Source organism: Liolophura sinensis, chromosome 7 (genome assembly GCF_032854445.1).
Source record: "Liolophura sinensis isolate JHLJ2023 chromosome 7, CUHK_Ljap_v2, whole genome shotgun sequence".
Lineage (NCBI taxonomy): Eukaryota > Metazoa > Mollusca > Polyplacophora > Chitonida > Chitonidae > Liolophura > Liolophura sinensis.
In genome coordinates, this window is record NC_088301.1 from 33,948,746 (window position 1) to 33,969,781 (window position 21,036).

Here is a 21,036-nt window from a genome sequence, read left to right on the forward strand (position 1 = left end):
TATCGTCTGAGTAGAAAATGTTTAGAAACTACATGTATGTATAAATGTTTTATTACATCACCTATAGAATATGCAGATATAGCTTGGGACACTACCACTGAAGGTCAGATAAACACGTAGAAAATATCCAAATGGACGCTCTGCGCGTTGTCATCGGTTTAGATAAACGCGTTGTTTCTAACCTACTGTACGAAGAATCAGGTTTCGTACAAATGCGTATACGATGCTACATACATCGCCTGGTGTTCATTTAAAGTCACATCAATGATGCATCAAGCAGTGTATATGAAAATAAACTACCACCACCAACTTATCAGGGTAACCCGCACCAAATATGAACAACAAACCACAACAGGTTTCTAAGAAAAACAACCAACTTTAGTAAATCTTTCTTTTACAAATCTTTTCGGTTTGGTAACCGAAGCTCAAATATAATCTTCTGAAGAGTAAGAAATTGATATAGTTAGCTCAATAGCAATTTATTTAATATGATTCTATCATTTACTCTCCCAAATGGATGAATTTGTTTAGAAGACTGCATTTAGTCCATGTCCTTTTTCTCCGAATTTTTCATTTTCTTTCAGATTTTATCTTCATTATATATCACTACAGTTCTCGATGAGTAATTAGTGTGCCAGCTTGGCACAATGGCATATGCAGAATGATTCAAAATGATAGGACTGACTCGTGAACACGAGCCTATCCGATAAGCTGCAAATCTCTCTAAAGTGTGATTTCGACTCACATGAAGAGCATGACTGATACGCCCTCAGACCGATGCGTTGGCTGTGAGTTCAATTCCCGCCCATGTTGGTGCCCTCTCCAGTCGTACGTGGGAAGATCTGCAATCAATCTGCGGATGGCCATGGGTTTCCTCCGGTCTCTAAATAAATAAATGAAATAAATATAAATATAAAAGCGCATATTTTCTAATTCCATAGGGCTGCACTAGTTTGAAGCAAGATCATATCGCGTAGACCTGAGAAGTGGGCCTCGGCAATGCACATCCTTAGGACAAAGAAATGAACACAATGAAGTGATCATATTTAATTTCATATTAGAAAATGGTGAGAGAAAAACCTTATCATTTGTTTGTAAACATTATGGTTCTGGGTTTGTCTCATTGTTAGCTTACATTGTAGGTGCAGCTGGAAAGATGTCACATAGAACTTGATGGTTAGATATTATGTAGATAAAGGAGGATACACTCCTTTACGCCTTTCCACTATATCAAGAGTGGAATCAGTGTTGCAAAAGGGGCAGCTATTAGATCAAAGTACACGAAATTCAGTAAACCCTGTACTAATGTACCTCGTCCGTACGAACGGCGGCAGACAAAAAACATGACGTGATCAATATATTTACTTCGGAACTGGCGTGCTGCTGACGTCAGATGAAAAAATACTGACCACGAACCGCATCTTAACAATGCCCTCGTGTACATAAACAGATATATTATAGCTGTAGTTCAGTGGCCATCCTAAGTTGTTTCATAGATTTATTTATATATTTATTTACTTATTTATTTTATTGGTGTTTTACGCCGTACTCAAGAATATTTCTTGGTGAGAGAAAACGGGCAGGGCTGCTGCCATATCTGCCCACGTATATGCAATGGGAGAGGAAGTTCTCGCGCGAAAGGTACATGCACTCTAAGAACTTCTTCGTCGTCATATAACTAAAAAATGGTTAAGTACGACGTTAAACCCCACGCACTCCCTCTGTGTGATATGATCTATAATCTACGCGTTGCCGTACGGTTATTTCAGTAACGCATTATCCCCTTTGATGAAAGGTCGCATTCACACTGTATCACCTTCCGATAGGCTGGGTAGATCACGCTACCTCTGTTGTAGTGATGTGCCTGTTTGTTCTGTTGTTTTTTCCAGCAGGACTTTGTCTAAAGAAGATTCTAAGCCGGCTCATGCTTTTAGTAGATTTCTTGACATAGGAAGAAGAGGTATAGTACATCTGTTCATGAGACGCTGAGACACCCGGTAGAGGACCTATTTGTTCACTGTCAAATATGTCTTCATAGTCTTTAATGAGAGACAGGTAGTTGAGTTCATGGCAGGGACAGATGAGACAGCGGCAACACTGGTGAACTTGTCATAATTCACAGTAATGAGTTCCATGTGTTCAGATGCACAATTGCCTAGTAATGGCGTGGGGGGTTATCTAACAATTTCAAATTCAACATAGTATTTTCTTGTTGCTTTTGCTGTTTTTGATAATGATTCTGCGTTTACCAGGTGGTACAATCGTGGTGATATTCCACATCTGCAGGTGTTTGTCATAAGGAGACATATATGAGAGGGAGGGCAGGTATTTAGAAGGCAGTACATTTATGGCCCCACAATCTGTTTGAAATTTTACGGGCTTTTCGTTAACATTTAAGCATAGATGGCTTTCTTAGAGTGTCCATTACAGTTCACTGCTGATTGGTTAGTTTTATGGATCTCTGCTGTGTTAGGTAATTCCTTATCGGCTTCCATAGATTTTGATTTCGACTCAACAGCTAGGACAAAGGCAGAGTCAGTGTCCTCAGAGTCGGACTGGATAACGTGAACTCTTTGAGTCTTGACTTTAGGGCGTTTAATTCAACACATTTACTACATTGTTCCCCCAAGGCGGGACACTTGGTTTTCTGCATTACACAGTTTTCCCCACAAAACTTGCATTCTGCAGTTCGGGGAGATTTGTGCTTTTATCATACCTGAATGGGTGATTCGTTTTAGATTTTTGAGTTGGGTGGAGTTTATTAATTCCATCAGGTTGTTCCACAGCTTTCAGCTGAGCTGAGGGTGCTGTAGATATCTACACATTGAGCAGAGTGAGTGTAGCATCTTGTAACAGGTGATTATAATAGCTTGGTCACGTATTCCAACGACGATTTGATTACGGATGAGAGAGTCGTGTAAACATTCACAGAAAGTACGCGTTTTGGCCAGAGTGCGTAGAGACGTCAGGTAATTGTCAGTTCTTTTCTGCAGGGTCCTGATCACGTTTGTTAAATAAGTAACGTTTGTAGGCCTCATTCACGTGGCCTACAATATGTTGATTGAGCTTAGCTATGATAGTGTCCATAATCTGACAGTAGCTGTTGGGACTAATAGGCTTCCAAGCTGAAAGCCTTTTGTTCTTACACGGATGATTAAAACATGTTCTCTGCAAACAGTTTTTTTTCCTGATTTCCCTAAAAAACAGGTCGCCAAGACTGGAGCAAACTGCTGGTGAACATTCACGCACAAAAGCACTGCTATAATGTAACCGTAAACAAATGATTTTCCGTGGTGAAACACTTTTCCTCCACATTGTTAAGTGATCTAAACCTTTAACAATCTTCTTTTCCAGAACCGCTGCACGGATCGAGCTCAAATTCGGTGTGCTGTTACAACATTAACAAGGCAACAAAGTTTAAAAAGGAATTATAAACGAAAATTGTAGAAACTTGTCATGCAGTCAGGTGACGTCACGTCACAATCTGTTTGTGAATTTCAAAGCTACAGGTATGGATCGGAGTTAGATATTCTTTGGCTGAAGTCGACTCTGGTTCCATTTATTATGTTATGTACAGTCTTCCTGATGTGCTTTTCTCATTTTCTAAAATTTTACACCCAAAGTCAGCTAAGGAAACTACAAATATATCAAGAAAAACAGTACTTCAGGTGAAACATACAAGTCAATATATTTCATTCATAGGTCTGACGTCTGAACCATCTATTCTAGACAGATATAATTACGCTTTCACCTAGTTTGATTGCATTTGAGTGCCGCAAAGACAAATACTGCCGTAATGACGTCTTTGATGTGGCCTATATGGCTGAAGTGCTTAGCACGCCTCCCGCAATAATGCTGGCCACCGTCGAATATTTCGTGGAGAAATTCGATATGCTTGTTTTCATCTTTGTAGCCTTTTTAACGCTGAATTAAATAGCAAAGCTCTGACAGCTCGTAAAAGTTGGACTTGTATGACGTAATTCGACGGAAACTACCGAGAGTTGACCTAAAAATACATAATTCAGCCTCATTATCCGGTGATATCAATTATCATGTTACTCAGATTAATGTACCTTTTTTAAATATTTTTACACCCAGTTTCACAATATATGCTGGAGTAGCTAATTGTGAATAAATAGTAAATCTGGGTATTAATTCTTTAACTTTCGGAAGAGCACGTGATTCGAAAATGGCGGTTTGCAAAGTTCCGATACTGTCCGAACGGATGCTGTTCAGAGCGTTTAATGTGGAAGGTAAGCTGGAAACATTGCCAACCGATCCTAGAGCTATCAACAGAGCTGAAAATATCTGCACTGGCGAACAAGTGTCTTTTTGTCATCAAATCTCACAATGTGAACGTTCTATTCTTTACCTTACCATCTTGGAAACCCTGTATGTCGACAAGGAAGCATTTTTTGTGATGTTTTAATAAAACTTGACACAAAAGCCTACTAGATCAGTTGAGGCCGAGTTAACATTGAATGAAGGATGCTTGACATTTGTTGTTTTAAGGGAAAATAAACCTACATCACCCAAGGACGTAGTTTTAGTTCTAATGACACTGGGAATTGGACCCATTTGATATAGAAGATGTCAATAAAAATGATCTTTTAGAATACTTGAATTTATCCTCCAAATAGAGATTGATTAGAAATTATGTATAAATGCTGTATAAGAATATCTGTCAACTATGCAGACCTATACCGTGGAACAATATTACTGAAAGACAAATAAATACCATAAAAATTATCCAAAAGACTTAACTATGCGGGTTAATTGCCACTGGTCTAACAAAAAGTATTACCTCTAATATCTGCTTTACATTGTCAAGTTTTTGGAATGCGTAAAAGACGACATATACATCATCTGCTAGTCTACCAATGTCATCACCAGCATATCAGCACAACACGTGTGTATGACGTCAGTGTAAAACAGACAGCTTTGGTAAATCTTCCTCTCCACAAACTCTCAGGGACTGGAATATCCTTCCATTCACATTTAAACAATCAAGAATTATAGGTTTTATCCCGCCCCCACTAACAGCCGTCCATGATATTATATTTGTTGGTAATCAATGATCAAATATCATGCAATGTAGATTAAGGACTGGATATAGTTATTTTAATGATGATGTATATAGTATCATTACCGACTCTCCTATATTTATTATCTGTTTATTTAGTACTTGAGACAGTCTGTCAGCATCCTGCGAGATCTTGGTCATGGTTTCTAGTTTCCATCTGGTTTGTCAGCTAAGACAACAGAGTGTGATAAGCAAATGGTCGTGCATACATGCATATTCGATGAAACCAAACCCTTGTCATTTAATTAGCGCTTGACTATAACTGTTCATGTAAATAGCAGCAACTTAAATTCAAGTTGAATGCCCCAGCACGATGGTTTAAGCCAAGAATTAGGCTAAACAAGATTATTTTTAGCAGTAAACGCCCTTGTTAACCCTAAGAACTGTAATACGCAGATCTTTTAATATATGAATACACTCCCCAATTATGGGTGTGTTGCATTTATATACTCATCATGACTCATCGTGCATGATGACTCTGGTTTTCTGAAAACCCAGGTCGCGTTAACATTTTCTTTGCATGGGCTATCAAGCGGAATACGGTTAAGAAATAATATTTTTTCTTTTAGAACAATATTGCTCAGTATTTGTAAGGTGTATAATCTTTCTGGGGAGTACATTGTTAATACTAGGGTGTAAAATGGTGTAAAAGGAACCTCCATCATTCCGAACAGTTTGGCTTGTGTACAAGTGTATTGTTGTTAATCACAAAGTCAGGGGAAACAGTCATCCAAAATGTGACGTCTTCGTTTGTCAAAGATTGTTATAGTGAATTCAGATCTTCGAAGAAATAATTTTACATCCATTAACATAAATAAATACCCACATATATGACGTGTGTGTATATGGTACATACATAAGAGATCAAGTCAGTTACTGATTTAAAAAAACAAATGATTGGGTGTAAACTGACTACGGGACATGGCGGTTTTCGTAGTTAACTGTGTATTTTTTATTTTTTCCACTTCTGCAGTTTTTCTTTTTTTATGCAGATCCAAAGAAAAAGAAAAAGAGATCGGGCCGAGAGAATAAGCGAATCGGGTTACTTTTTGCTGCGCGCTTTTGTTGAAACACTCATGTATGTGACAATAGCAATGGCTGATTATCTCGGGGCTTGAGATAACTAATTCGGGCCCCAGTATAACCAGCCAATCATTTGACCGCAGGTTTCGTGGTTTAGGCCAAACCACGAACCAAGGTGTAGTCCCTTTGGATGGTTATCTCGGTGCCCTAGGTATTTTTCTGATGGGAGTTTTTGTTTTGTTTTTTTTTTCGCCTGCATAAAAAAAGAAAAATTCCCACTCAGTCTTCTTTCCATACACAATAAAGAATAACACTCGAGATGGATACAATTTATACATTGGTCTGCCGTGGACTTATAGTGGGGGCCTGTATGGTGGACTAAATGGTCTCATGCACTGACCAGGATAGTAGAAAATGTTTCAACATTCATATGTGACCATGGGAACAAAAAGCTGCACATGAAAATTCTCCACAGTCTGTTCACTCCGTACATGACTTCACACACTTCTGTGATAATAGAGACGGCGTCCGGGTTGAGAACATCAATAAACCCATTTTAAAACTCAATCATTTATTATCGGATATGCAAGCTGTGTAAATTTAAGGAAAGTTCTCAACAGTCCAACTCTGAGACTGAGATACATATTTTATTATCTCATAAACTACCATGGTACAGGATCTACTGGGACAGGTTTCATGAAGGTCACTTAGCTAATCTTAGATGAATCTGTGCCCTTCTGGATAAGCCTGTCATAAATAATTTACAAAAACTTAAGACCTGCAATCATAATTCGTTTTAATAATGAATGTGATGAATAAAACAATCTTATAGAACAAAATTCAAAGTCACCGATCTTACTAAAATCTGACCACTTCACCTGTGCATTTATGTGCTCTTTAACATTACATACAAGAAATGTTTTCATTTATTTGCTTTCTTTTACTTCAAACCTGATTCACATAGATGACATATGCAGGTTAGAACGCTAGCGCAGCGTAATGACCCAGGAGCCTCTCACCAATGTGGTCGCTGTGAGTTCAAGTCCGGCTCATGCTGGCTTCCTCTCCGGCCGTACGTGGGAAGGTCTGCCAGCAACCTGCGGATGGTCGTGGGTTTCCCCCGGTTTCCACCCACCATAATACTGGCCGCCGTCGTGTAAGTGAAATATTCTTGAGTACGACGTAAAACACCAATCAAACAAATAAATAAATAAATCGTGACGCTTATTGGTATTACATCTGCAATTACACTGGTTGACGCATTGACCAAGCCAATGCTTATTTTTTAGACACATTTACCATCATCATGTATGTGAGGCATAGCAGTTTCGTTCACAGATGAACCAACAACTTCTACATCTCGAAGCAATCCCACAAACAATCATCCCCGACTGCATGGGGCGCCGCGGGAAGCAACGTAATCATTTACGTGAACTCTTTGCGTGTGCGTGTGCGTGTGTGCGTGCGTGCGTGTGTGCGTGCATGTGTGCGTGTGTGTGAGGTGACGAAGCCTAAACACTAAACTTCGGTCATGCCTGCCTTTACCGTTGCCAAACAGGCATATGTCCTTGAATGATGGAAGAAGTCTCACCCCCACTGCTTCAGACCGCCTCTAATCTTTGTCGGTGACCAGTTGAAAAGCGGCCCAAGAACAAACACGATGAGAGTTCGCACACGGTCGAAAATCTTGTGAAGCTGTAAAGTAGGTAGACTCTGCGTGTCGTTCGCCGGATTTTCTTCTGCCGGATTACAGTACAACCTGTCAGTAGTTTTGTTGAAAACTAACCACACGGCTATTACACGCGTGTGGTTGATACCACACGCGTGTGGTTGATACCACACGCGTGTGGAACGCGCACCTTTAGGTCTGTTGTGTGGTTAATATGCTGTGTTTCAGAGCAAACCACACGCGTGTGATACTCGTGTGGAATGCGTTCCAACTGCGGAAGTAATGCGTGTGGTATGGTAGTCACTTTTTGATTTACTGTACGCGGCTTTGACGTATCTAGGCTTGCCGTTCATTGGTCTGAAATGAATGACCTCTGTGGCGGGAATGCCAGCATAAAATATGCAGTTTTGGCACATTTTCTTAAATTTCTGGGGTGGAATAGACTTTAAGACCTTCGTCTTGGTGTTTGTTGTGTAACTCGATACCACAGAACCTTGCTTCGTACCTCGTCAAATCCCTCGAATGCTGTGCAACAAAGAACCATGGAGATGTTAAACCCTTAAACCTAACGAAAAAAATATTTTTGCTAAATGTTTACATTGGTGTTACCACGTGTCGCTCACAACAGGAATATCGTCTCTATAGGCTGCAGAGAAGTTCAGCACTTCTACAATCTTATTGGCTAACCTCTGAAACATCGCCGCGCTCTTTTTCATGCCAAACGGTGTGACACGAAACTCAAAACCCGAAGTAGCAGCTATGGCAGATATCTCCTTAGCCCTATCTGTCAATGGTACCTGCCAGTAACCTTCGAGATCAGTCTTAGTAATAAACTTGGCAATTCCTACCGTATCAATACAATCCTCAGTAGGGGGAAAAGGATATGAATCCGTCCTGGTTACAGCACTATAGAACCATCGGGATTAGGGATAACTACAATTGGTGAACACCAGTTACTCTGGCTAGGCTCTATAATCCCGTTGTCTAACATGTACTGATTTCCTGGATAACAAGCTTTAACTTTGCAGGAATAATTCTGTAGGGGTGCTGTTTGATAAGTTCAGCCTCCCCCCCCCCCCCGCAACATTTACATCACCTACTACAGCATTAGTATCACCTGGTACATCCGATCATATCTTAGGATAAATCTCGAGCAACTTACAAATATCCTGTCTCTGAATTTTATACTTGACTTAACACTTCAGGTACTTTACTCAGTACACGTGAGTTATCCAACTTAGGGTCTAACAAATCAACTTAAATGCTATCTGGTTCTTTGGACTCAGTACATGTAGTAACAACTCACCACCCTCCTCTACATAACTTTCCACTGTCTTAGCCACAACTACTGACTGACTTGTGTCATTTAAATTGTACTTCTTGGTCATATTAATGTGACATACTGTTTCAGTTCTCCTATGATCAGGGGTGCTAATAATCTAGTTAACATCATTAACCTTCTTCACCACCTGATATGGTCCACTAAGCTTGGCATTAAGAGATCGGGAAAACACGCGTCTGTTTACTTTCTGACTACCCTCTACACCATCAATATTATGAAAGAAAGTTTCAGCTAAGTTAATACTACTCCTTGAATCCCCAGTACTAGAACTATCTTCCTTCTCCCTAGTTTCTAGAGGGATATATACCTGGAAACTCTTCCTGTAGGTATTCTGTACTGCCGTCCAAACCCGCCACACCTTTATCTCCTGCTAAGTCATTACCCAGCAAAAAGGAAATACCTTCCACAGGCAAAGTATTAACAACCCCTACAGATACTAGACCAGTATCCAAATCAGAAATAAGGGTAACTTCCAGAAATGGAACAGACATAATCTTTCCTTTTTATACCCTGGATCAAGACCTGACTGTTGGCCTTATCAGAATATGCTGGAATTACATCTGCCAACATCAAAGAGCTACTAGCCCCAGTATCCCTAAGTATACGAACAGGGAAGGTAACTCCAGTAACCACACCACCAGACAGGAATGCCCAGAATGTTTCAGGAGTCTGCTTTACCTCCTTAACAGTGTTTATCTACCCCTGACAAACTCCATATAAGCTTCACCTGACTGTTTCCTTAACTGTCTGAACTTCTGTCTATAGGCCTCCTGCACAAGCTCATAACCAGACAAGACCACTGACTTAACTATGTTGTAATCTGAAGACTGATCTACCAACAAGGCAAAATAGAATTCTGCAGCTTTACCCTCAAATGTACTCTGCAATAGCCCTTTAGGCCACTCCAAGCTAACAGCCACTTTTTCAAAGGACAAAAGAAACCTTTCTCACCACTTTTGGCCGGTAAGAGGTAACATATTACCTAAGCCCAAGTGCTTTCTAATAGCATCCACTATTTCACTTTTTCTAAGACTCTGGCTTAAGTCTAATTCAAACACGTCAGATATTTTCCTTAAATCTGCCTTCCTTAGCTCAGACAGCTTAACAACTGACAAATTCTCACTATCAATGAATAAACATTAAATTAATCAGCCATAAAGCACACAATACAGTGTACAAAAAACTATATAAATAGTTGTATAAAATATGAATCTTTGTTTGATCCAAAACAGGAACCAGAACACAGCTAAAGGAGCTGACAGTTAACGTGCTACAGTATAGCACAATCAGGTTTTAGTTCCCGGACGAGTTCTCAGTATCTAAGGTTACCACTGTAGGCGAGCAAAGATGAGAAATAACTGGCTTGTTTAATTCTCAGATCAGCGATAGACCTTGCACAAGATCAAACAAAAAATACGAAGACGCTTAAATAACTTCAATTACATATATTCTAACAAAATATAGAAATAATACAACTGACAATACTATGCAAAACAATACAAATAAATACGAATAATACAATACAAATAAATAATATATATGGAATATTCCGGCTTCCAAAGGCGAATCAGTTCACGTTAATACAGAATTCAGACACCGCTCGCAGACGATAGTTTATTCTCCAACTGTCTGTGAAGGTGTAACTTTCTCAGGGCAGACAGGTTGACAGTAGTGTCCGTGATGTCGAGCTGGCGATGTATGTTTCACTCCTCCGAAATATACACAAAGTCACTTTCAGGGTAAACTAGGATGAAATTTACAAAATCGCACAAAGGGACAATGACCGATGCAAGTTCCAAAATGACGCCTCAAGAAATAGCAAGTGGCGAAACACAGGCTCACAAAGTGCTCTGTACAGAAACTGGAGTACAAATGACGAATGATGAATGTCGAATGGTGTGAAAGCAGATATCTCCAAACCCAGGAAAATCCTTCTCAGTGGATGACAGTAAATATGACTTTTCTCAAGTTGACTTGAGTAAATGACTGCGAGCTTCCGTCGGTCATATATAAAGACTAAAGTAAAGAAAAATCTGGATGGTTTAATCGTAAACATTGTTTACAATTATAAGTATAAGCGTCAAGTCCGACATTCCTATACCATTCGTAGTCCGTAAAGGGCGTTCCAAGTCGATAATCGCAAGATCCATTTCCACAACAACGTTTAACACTAACTCCCGAAGACAAAGATATGTAAGAAATTATACGAATAAGAAATAAGCCGGTAACACACAAGAGAGAAGCGGTCATCAGTTTTCAATGATGCCGGGCAGACAATGAATATTCCAGGCATGAATTCCATATCAAAGTTCAAATTCGTAGTCCGTGAATGAGTTCCTTGTCAAATAACAGCTAAACATAACACCGATACATATTTTCGGAATGTAGGCTACGCCCTATGTACAATGACACTGAACTCATGAACACTGAAGCCTCGAGAGAGCTTGATTCAACAACAGGCTATAAAATACAAAGAGAGGAAAATATAGGTCAGACACAGACGGGTTTTATAAGTGTTGATTTTTGTCTAAGCTTCTGAGGCATATCCGAGTATAGGTGTGTGTCTGCGGTGTAACTTGACGTACAGTACACCTCAGATAACATAGATGACTATGGCACCTAATCTATATTTCACACCAAGGTTACATGCGGCACACACTCCATATACACCTCATCTATACCCCACATATACAACTCATGTCTGTAACGGTGCAAATTTCACTGGCTTCTATTCTTTTATACCCATTACTGGTGCACTTATTCGCAGCAAAAGTAGTGTATGTTAATGACTTTGATAATGTCACAAATTCTATTGTTCCAACTAAATGCGCAGTTGAATGACAAGTGGAGAAAGTTGTTCACACCTTATTGCGGCACGTCACCAACAAAGTTATTCAAACCTTGAAAACAAGTGAAAATAAACATATCAGCCATGTATCACGCATATAATATGTAACGATATCCTGATGTCAATAACCATATTTTAAGTGTATGTACTTACTTCAAAACAATTGTGAAAGATGTCCATCTTTAAGTTATGGTTGGCTTTCACTTACATCAACCGTTATTTCTGGAAAAATAATATTTTGTCATTCACATTGAAAGTTGTAGAGGTTAGTACAATCATTAAGTAAACTTTTCATCTAGTTTTGAAGATATACATTTAATATCGAGTACACACAGCATTCAAACTTTTCATTAACTTCAAGTCCACATTTTTTTCTAAAATTTTTGATACTTGTTCAGTTTGCACTACATAACACGTCTTATGGCAGCAAAATAGTAATAAAACAACCTCTAATAGTGAAACAACTATCCAATGTAATACCTGTACAAAGGACTCTACAAAAGAAACGGGGGGCCTCCGTGGCTCAGTCGGTTAGCGCGCTAGCGCAGCGTAATGACCCAGGAGCCTCTCACCAATGCGGTGAGAGTTCAAGTCCAGCTCATGCTGGCTTCCTCTCCGGCCGCAAGTGGGAAGGTCTGCCAGCAACCTGCGGATGGTCGTGGGTTTCTCCCAGGCTGTGCCCGGTTTCCACCCACCATAATGCTGGCCGCCGTCGTATAAGTGAAATATTCTTGAGTACGGCTTAATACACCAATCAAACAAACAAACAAACAAACAAAAGAAACGTTGTTGATCTAGAACCATTTGCAGGAAGCCCTATTAACGTTAAGAGCACACAGGTACCATAGTGACTTAATGTCTACAGTGCTGGTTGGCAAGGTAGTTACGTGCTCTTTGTGTTAAGGAGGCTTCGTGCAAGTGGACCCTGGATATGTTACCCAAATTTTTTTTTACAGTCTTGACATGCTAAACAAGAAAATTTAAGGCATTGCTGAAAAAGATTCATGTATACGAACGACCCCCCCCCCCCCCCCATAGACAGAACATTCTTTGCGTCTTTTCAACATCACTGAAAACTGATCACTACTTATCTTGCATGATTCCGTCCTAATTTCGTACTCAGTATACTTTTTCAGTTCTTTGGTTGTTTGTGTTAAACGTCATTTTGGGCATTGCGATTTTTGACCTCAAAACACACTTAAGGAACTACAAATATGTGTATCTGATGAAAATATGTTTTCACAAAATACAATTTATGACGTCCATGATTGCCAAATTTTGGCAAACTTATACAATTATTCCCAGTCAGTTTATTTATAAATATGAGTTTCATTATAGAGCGTCCAAAAATAAACACCAGCCCATCGATCAATATAAACATAACAATTACCCACTATGGCTTTTTTTTGCCTACAATCATTTACTAATTGCCGAGAAAGAAAATGCTCATATTCAATCGTTGACGCAGAGGCCAGGATTATTTGGGACACACTCAGCTTACCTATCTTAAGTTTAGGAATAGCCCCTGAATGGAAGGCCGCTGTTACAATGTCCCAGTAAGTGACACAGCAGAACCGGGCAAGCGCCCATTGGTTAAGGTAAACTGACGTTATTTTCCGAAAGGACGCTATGGCATGACAACACCTGGCTACACATGATAAACAGATACTACACTTCATGGATATGTGATTCCTTTCGTCTAAAGGCCTTCGACTAAAAGCATTTGTTCAATGTAGCGACCCTCTATGAAGAGACTCACAACTGTAAGGGGGTGCGATATGAGCGTACGGCTAGGAAGGTAAGTGTGCAATGAACGGTTGTATCCTTCATGCTATAAAATACTTGTACTGCCATTTTCCATATGGCTGAGACATGCTCCCCTAAGCTATTTCTAAGTCTACACTGGGTGGGGGGTGGGGGTGCTTTCTGCTGGACTGAAACCTTTTTCTGCAACCTACAAATATATTAATGCGACATGATGATCGTTTCTCAAGATTTAACATTTGTGATATGTTTTAGTTTGCATATATATATATATATATATATATATATGGGTGGTCGTAGGTTTTCCGCGGGCTCTGCCTGGTTTCCTTTCACCATAATGTTGGCTACCGTCGTATAAGTAAAATATGATATATATATATATATATATATATATATATATATATATATATATATATATATATATATATATATATATATATATATATATATATATATATATCAAATCCTTGTGTTCCAGCGCCCTTACCTATTCTGCCATATCCTTACCTTAACCCATACACTTCACAGCGCCGAGAGACCAATGCATGCATTGATTACTCGACAACGCCCAGTCCTTGGCATTCTTTAACTATCCGCCTGTGGTTTGTCACGCTATACGATACACCATTTACCTTTCATACAATCATGCACAGCATATTTACACTTCGTGGTGCAATGATCCACGGAGCAGACCTGTAGAATGAGCGATAGGTAGGGCCTCGGCAATATAGAGTGTCCTCACTATAATTTGAGGTATTTGAATCATTTCTAATACAGGGCGAAGCAGCGATAAAACGATGTAGCGAAGCAAGGTAACGAGGTAGTGAAGCCAGGTAACCAGGTAGTTAAGCGAGGTAACCAAGTAGCGAGGGAGCGATGCGGGGCAGCAAGACAAATAGATTAACATAATCTAGTTGTTTCGCTGCCTCAGTTCGCTCCTTTGCAAAGGGCGAGGTAGCAAGGCAACGAGGTAGTGAGGTAGCGGGCAGGATTTTTTTAATGCGGTATATATAGTGATCGCTTTTCCTTCCATCATTGTCCGTCCTATTAATCTTGACAGCGTCATATTTCAATACTGGTTGGTTGTAGGAATGTAAAAATTGAGTTATTCTTTATTTACATAAAGGTGCTAGTATGGCAAGGTAGGGAATCGGTCCCATGAGTTGCAACAAACTGTGCACCTCAAGAAGCAAAACTGACTATAGCTGTGAGTGACAACTGCAGACGCACTCGTAAGGCTTATTCTTTTTTCAGAGTTTTACTCTTCTGTTCCTGTTATTTGGCAAACATTAGACTTATAAGCCTCCAAAATTCTCTGAAGAGATTATACGTCATAACTCATATACTCTCAACCAGGATTATCGTTATAGTTGCGACACATTACGTAATACATGTACCATCTTAATTATTCATTATAATTCATGACAGCACTCATCTTTATTCACACAAAAGTGTGTTTCCCAACACAAAAAGACACAAAGATTCGAACTCTTCGTTGAGGTGCAATCTGTTCTCCACAGGGGCTTGGTTAGTTCACTGTATTATGACGTACGCCTGTTAGACGATTGTAGATATTCGGATTTTAAACTTACCAAAATATAACAAAATTGCTCCTTTTATAAAGATTATGTTTTACATATGAAGACAAACGTTAACCAAAACGAAACTTCGACAGCACGTAGAAATACACGCGTGAAAGTTTCAGTAAAGATATGTTTCTGGTTAATTTGACCTTCATACTGTAAATCAAACACACAGTGTCTGAAATGAAACGTTTGAACGATAAATTGGCGCTTTTAAACGAGAGTGCAATTTAGTCGGGTTATTACTAAGCAACCATCCCCTTTATGGTTATATAACTTGTTTGGGTGATTCGACCAAGCTGTATTCTTCCGATTTAGAAATCTGCACAATTGTGCTTGGATTTTGATCTCTCTGGGGTCAATTCCCCGCCTTACACTACCAGGTTTTTTATTTATTTATTTATTTATTTATTTGCCCAATTGTTGCTTTACGCCCTTCTCAGAAATATTTTACTTATACGACGGTAGCCAACATTATGGTGAAAGGAAACCAGGCAGAGCCCGCGGAAAACCTACGACCACCCACAAGTTGCTGACTGACCTTCCTGTATATGACCGCAGTGGAAGCCGGACAGAGCTGGTCTTGAACTCACGACCGCTTTGGAGAGGGACTCGCCGCACTACACCAACCTCCTCGGCCACTGAAATATGAGTGTTGACTGATGTAATGCTTAATAGGGCACCGGGATGTAAGAGCACATCTCAAGAACATCTCGTTGCCTCGCACTGTGTTAGAATGGTCGAGGTAGCGAAGTAGCAAGTTGTCATCTATCGTCTTCCATACATATTAACCCGATCAACGGAGACTATCATAGGAGTGTGATCGGCGACGATGTATCGAACGGCTATTGATTAAACTCTGTAAAAGTTCGCACAAGATTCCAAAACAATATTCAGCACCATATTCGTTAGAACGCGTCTCGTGCAGCTGCGAATGTGGAGTTGAATGTTGTGTTGGAATCTTGTGCCAACTTTACTTTTTACCTGACATGATAAAGTTGGCACCATATTCCATCACAGCATCCTACTGGGTAATAACTATATATAAAACATGGTGTGTGACATGTAATAAAAGGTCCCATAAACGACATTCACTGCCACAGCAGTGTCGATTTATCCCCATTTCAGGGCGTCTGCGATTTTCAGTGTTTATTTTTCAGCCCTTCGAGGGCATTTTTGTTACAGAGGAAAGCAGCAGACGGTCTAGAATTGCACTAAATGTGAAGATGGGACACAGTACTGTCGATTACTCCCCATCCCAGGGCGTCTGCGACCTGCAATATATGTTTTCCGATCCCGCAAATGTACTCATATTAGCTGTTATCTTTTGATGATACCCGTTTTTCAGAAGGCATTTTTGACATCGTGGCAAGTTGCAGGCGGTCCAGAATAACAACCAATGTAAAGATGCGACAAAGTACTGTCGATTAATCCTTATTCCAGAGCTGCTGCAACTTGTAGTAGATATTTATCGATCCCACCAATGAACCTTAAAGCTGCTTATCTTTCAAACATTGGCCATTTTAAGAAGGTATATTTGATGCGGTGTGTTTGTGAATAAAATGGCGGTGAAGGTCGTTTATTATATGTCACACACATGTTCAATATATAGTTATAAGGATGTTGTGTTGGAATATTGTGCCAGCTTCACCGAGCTTATTAGAGGTCGGCCTGTGATATCAGTGGAGCTCGAAAAGCGAGGCAGATGCGACAGGCCCACAACAAGAGCTTATACAACATCGTGGAACACATATTCTCATGATATTCTATTTATAGCATACTTTTCAGTTATTTTTTTCTAACTGAATGGTCAAAAGGCATTTTTTCGCCAAGACTTGCTGTAACTGGAGAACCTGCTCCCACAAAACTTAGTTCATCTATTAAATTCGGTGGTTGTATCGCTAACTACAATAGACATAATACCTAATTACTTGCACGTCTACATCACCAACAAATTGCCGACTCATATTAACATTATACGTACGTATGCAATCCTATCTATTTACGTGACAAAAGCAAATTTCAAATGTTCCCATTTTACCAAGCGACGACCAACATCCGTTAAACGTTATGTGAAAAAAAAACAGGCCGAATTTATTCATATGTGGCATGAACAAATTATCCTGTCACATTAGTTTTGCTACATGCATTACTGTAGTTACCTATCTCCAGGTTGAAAGTAATATTGCAATTCTTTATGTATTATATACTACGATACGCACTATTAAGCTGGCCCAGAAAACCCATAAAGTGTCCGTTTGCCCACACTGTACAAACATGAAATATAGGGCTAGCAGCCCCACATCTTCATGTCAAGACTAAAAATGGCACAGAAGCAGTTGTTACCTGGACATAGTGGAAGTATAAACATACAAATGCAAGCATGATAATGCCACTATATAACATAATGAAAATCGCGCAATTGAATTAACAGTTCAAAGGCATTTTCCATTAAAATCAAGTTAAATCCCATTGTATTGTTTCAATGTGCTTTATCCATATTAAGTGTGATAATTTTGACTCATTCTAAACTAGTGATGCCTAATAAATTGCATCTCACATCTCTGCATTTCTTGTAGCTAAATCTGCTTAAGATGTGGTGCTAGGGGTGTGTAAATTGCTTACTTTCAGTCATATACATGAACAGTTAGATTCTAAACTGCATCTGTTATGGTGAGGATTGTGCCAATATCTTTAGCGATTGTCGTTGTCGTGACACTAGAAGTGTCGAAAGAATTTTTTACCAGCTTCTTATCCAATGCGGTCACATGTGAGAAGGTCGGTCAGCAATCTGCGGATGGTCATGGGTTCCCCAGACTCTGCCTACGTTCTTCCCACATTAATGCTGGCCACCACTGTATAAGTTAAATATTATGATTACTATTGTGTTACCGGTATGTTTAAAGCTATAACTGTTGATCATATTTTGTTCTTGTATACTATCTATATATATAAAGTTTTTCAAATTAACACTGCAAAAAGACACATTAACTCAGTGCAGAAGACCGATGTATAGGTGAAAAGCGTTTTCAGAGCCGAAAAAAGGGAGATAATAAATCAGAAGACTTCGTCTGCAAGATTTTCGAATATACAGGCCCCCACGTGACCGTTGTTTGCCTGTGAAAAGCGGATTATTTTCTCAAATGCTGGAATAACAATTAGCCTCCGATGGCCTAATGGTTAGAAGGTCCGCCTCGAAGTTGGAACATACCAAAGACTTTAGAAATGTTATTTGTTGCTGCTTCGCTTGGCCCTTAGCATTGAGAGGTGAGAGAAAGCAAACAGGACTGGTTGTCCCTGTGTCAGTGTAGTGTGACGGGGTGACGTGGGGTATCATGTCTGGTGTATTCGGCATGATCTCTCTGTGGCGGCAGCGCTGGCGGCATGGACTCGCTCCGCCACAAGGAAACACAGAATGTGTACATGTAAGCACAGCTGTCATGACACCTCGTCGTCATATGACTGAAATATTGTTAGGTACGAGGTAAAACCCCAAGGAAGCTCATACACATATCTAATCAGTACAATCGACCCGTACAAAGCACTCTGCATTACGGCTTATTATTTTTTGAAAAGTTCGTCCTTTGATCTGGCTTTCTAGCAAAACGATCTTGAACACAAACACTAATGCATGTTTTTGTTTCTGATTACACAGTGCCTGATGTAAGGTTTCCGATGACGAGAGAATGAGGTTACAGAAAAAGGTTCTTTGCGTTCTCTTGACAGCCACTTGTATGTTTGTTTGGCTGACGATGAAATGGTCTTCCGGGCACTTGACTGAAACCTCTTACGATAGATCACGCCCAAATGCCGGTTTTTTCCAGAGAAACGCTAACCCAGGGGAATTCGCCAGTGAGAGGATTGCCGTACACACTTCGCAAAGCCAACCATTTTACAAAGATCATGATCCAGAGAAACCAGTTTATGCGACACTGGTTGATGATCACAAAGATTACTTCATGACATCAGGGAAAAGTCGATGTTTAATGGAAGGTACAGCTAATGCGTCGAGTGGCTGTGTATGTAGGAATGGCTGGCATGGTCCGGCTTGTAGTTATCCTGATATTTTGGATGAGACCAAGTTCACAAGTTTGGAAAAGCTACGTGTCCGAGATGGTGCTCCTAGAAGGATTATATACGGGATAACATTCAATGTGGAATTCGAAATGCTGGAAATTCGCCTTAAGGAAGCTGGAGACTTGATTGACCTTATTATTGTACTGGAGTCCAACTTTACAGGCTTCGGAGAGGGAAAGAAGTTGTATCTCCTAGACAAAATGAAAAAGGGATTTTTGCAAGAATATCAAAATAAAATAGTTTATTTATATTTAAACTATTTTCCCACGGGCCCTGATCCAAAAGATGGGTCCTACATTGATTATTATATGAAAAGTTATCCCAGCAAAGAAGGCCTGGGCCGAATCACTGGAACACGAAAAGATGACATATTATTTTTGCCGATGCTGACGAATTGCATCGAAGAGAAGCTTTGCTATTTTTGAAGCTCCATGATGGTTACCCAGAACCAGTGGGTGTTTATATGCGTAGGAACGTTTTTGGATATTTTTGGTGTTCAGGCGAAAGTTTGCTAGGCATAGGATGTTCCTTAGATATGCTAGAATCCGTATACAACAACAGATGTGGGGAAATTCGAGGTGCAACTTCTCAGATGCACAGATTTGTGTCCCAGTTAAAAGAGTACCAGAACAAAGGCAATAATGTGCAAATGTGGCAGTTTGGACAACCTAAATCTGTAGCTAATATAGGTGGTTGGCATTGCTCGTGGTGCTTTGAACCAGCAAGGGTCAGGATTAAACTTTTGTCAGCATTCAACTACGATTTCCCACGGTGGGGCAACTACCCGGAGAAGACGAAATTAGACTACATCAGAGACCTCATTAAAGTGGGATTGTGGTTTGACGAAAAGGCAGTCTTTAAACCACAATACATTGGCCTTCATGCTCCTTATGCGCCCCTTTACGTATTAAACAACACAGATAAATTTAAAAACTTATTGTTTAACCCATACAGAGAACTATAGCAATGGTTGTTCTGTAGTACAGATCACATCCGTGCATGTATCAGCAAGTGTGATGTCATGTACTTTCGAATCACAATGTTTTCAGTTGTGGCGAATTTTCAACGCATACTGTAGGTCTTCCATTAAATTTAATAATAGTGATTTAAACCCTTCCGCACAGATTTAATCATATTTTTTAAGCACATCTTGCTTAAGAACAAGAAATATTTAACCTATGCAGAACCTGTTATTTTAAGGCCTTGAGAGGAATTTTTATTTACATGGACCAATGTAATGTCAAATATACGTAAAGGTGTTTTTACAGCTTTACAGAATTACAGCTTTTGATTTAGTCCCATGTAACCGTTTTGCTTTTGGCGATAGGTTTGGTGTAAATTGCGATGTAGGTTTGTGCACGTAGTTCGAATCTATACCTTTGCTTCGCACAAACATCGTTTGCTTTCCCATACGTTTAACCAGGTCCCTGTAATAGGCTTCACTGTTTGTCTTGTCCATGAATGAGTCAGCATGTGCCTTATGGCGTCCATGAAGCTAATATATAGCGGCTAGCGATTTATTCTGATCGGAGATGTGTATTAGGTGAATATTCAGTTGACCTGTATATTGACATGTAAGATTTGTAACGTTTTTCAGCTGGGTAGATGACAGTTTATCAATAGTTTAAATGCCCACTTTTTTGTTAT

General features: G+C 39.7%; 1 protein-coding gene across 1 annotated transcript; it reads left to right on the forward strand.

Annotated features, from left to right (window-relative positions):
* Positions 1–13,582: 13,582 nt before the first annotated feature.
* LOC135471599 (beta-1,4-mannosyl-glycoprotein 4-beta-N-acetylglucosaminyltransferase-like) lies at positions 13,583–21,017 on the forward strand. Its single transcript, XM_064750888.1, is given in 3 exon segments — positions 13,583–13,763; positions 18,968–19,758; positions 19,761–21,017. Coding segments are annotated over 2 exon segments (1,353 nt in total). The 5' UTR covers positions 13,583–13,763; positions 18,968–18,998; the 3' UTR covers positions 20,354–21,017.
* Positions 21,018–21,036: the final 19 nt, after the last annotated feature.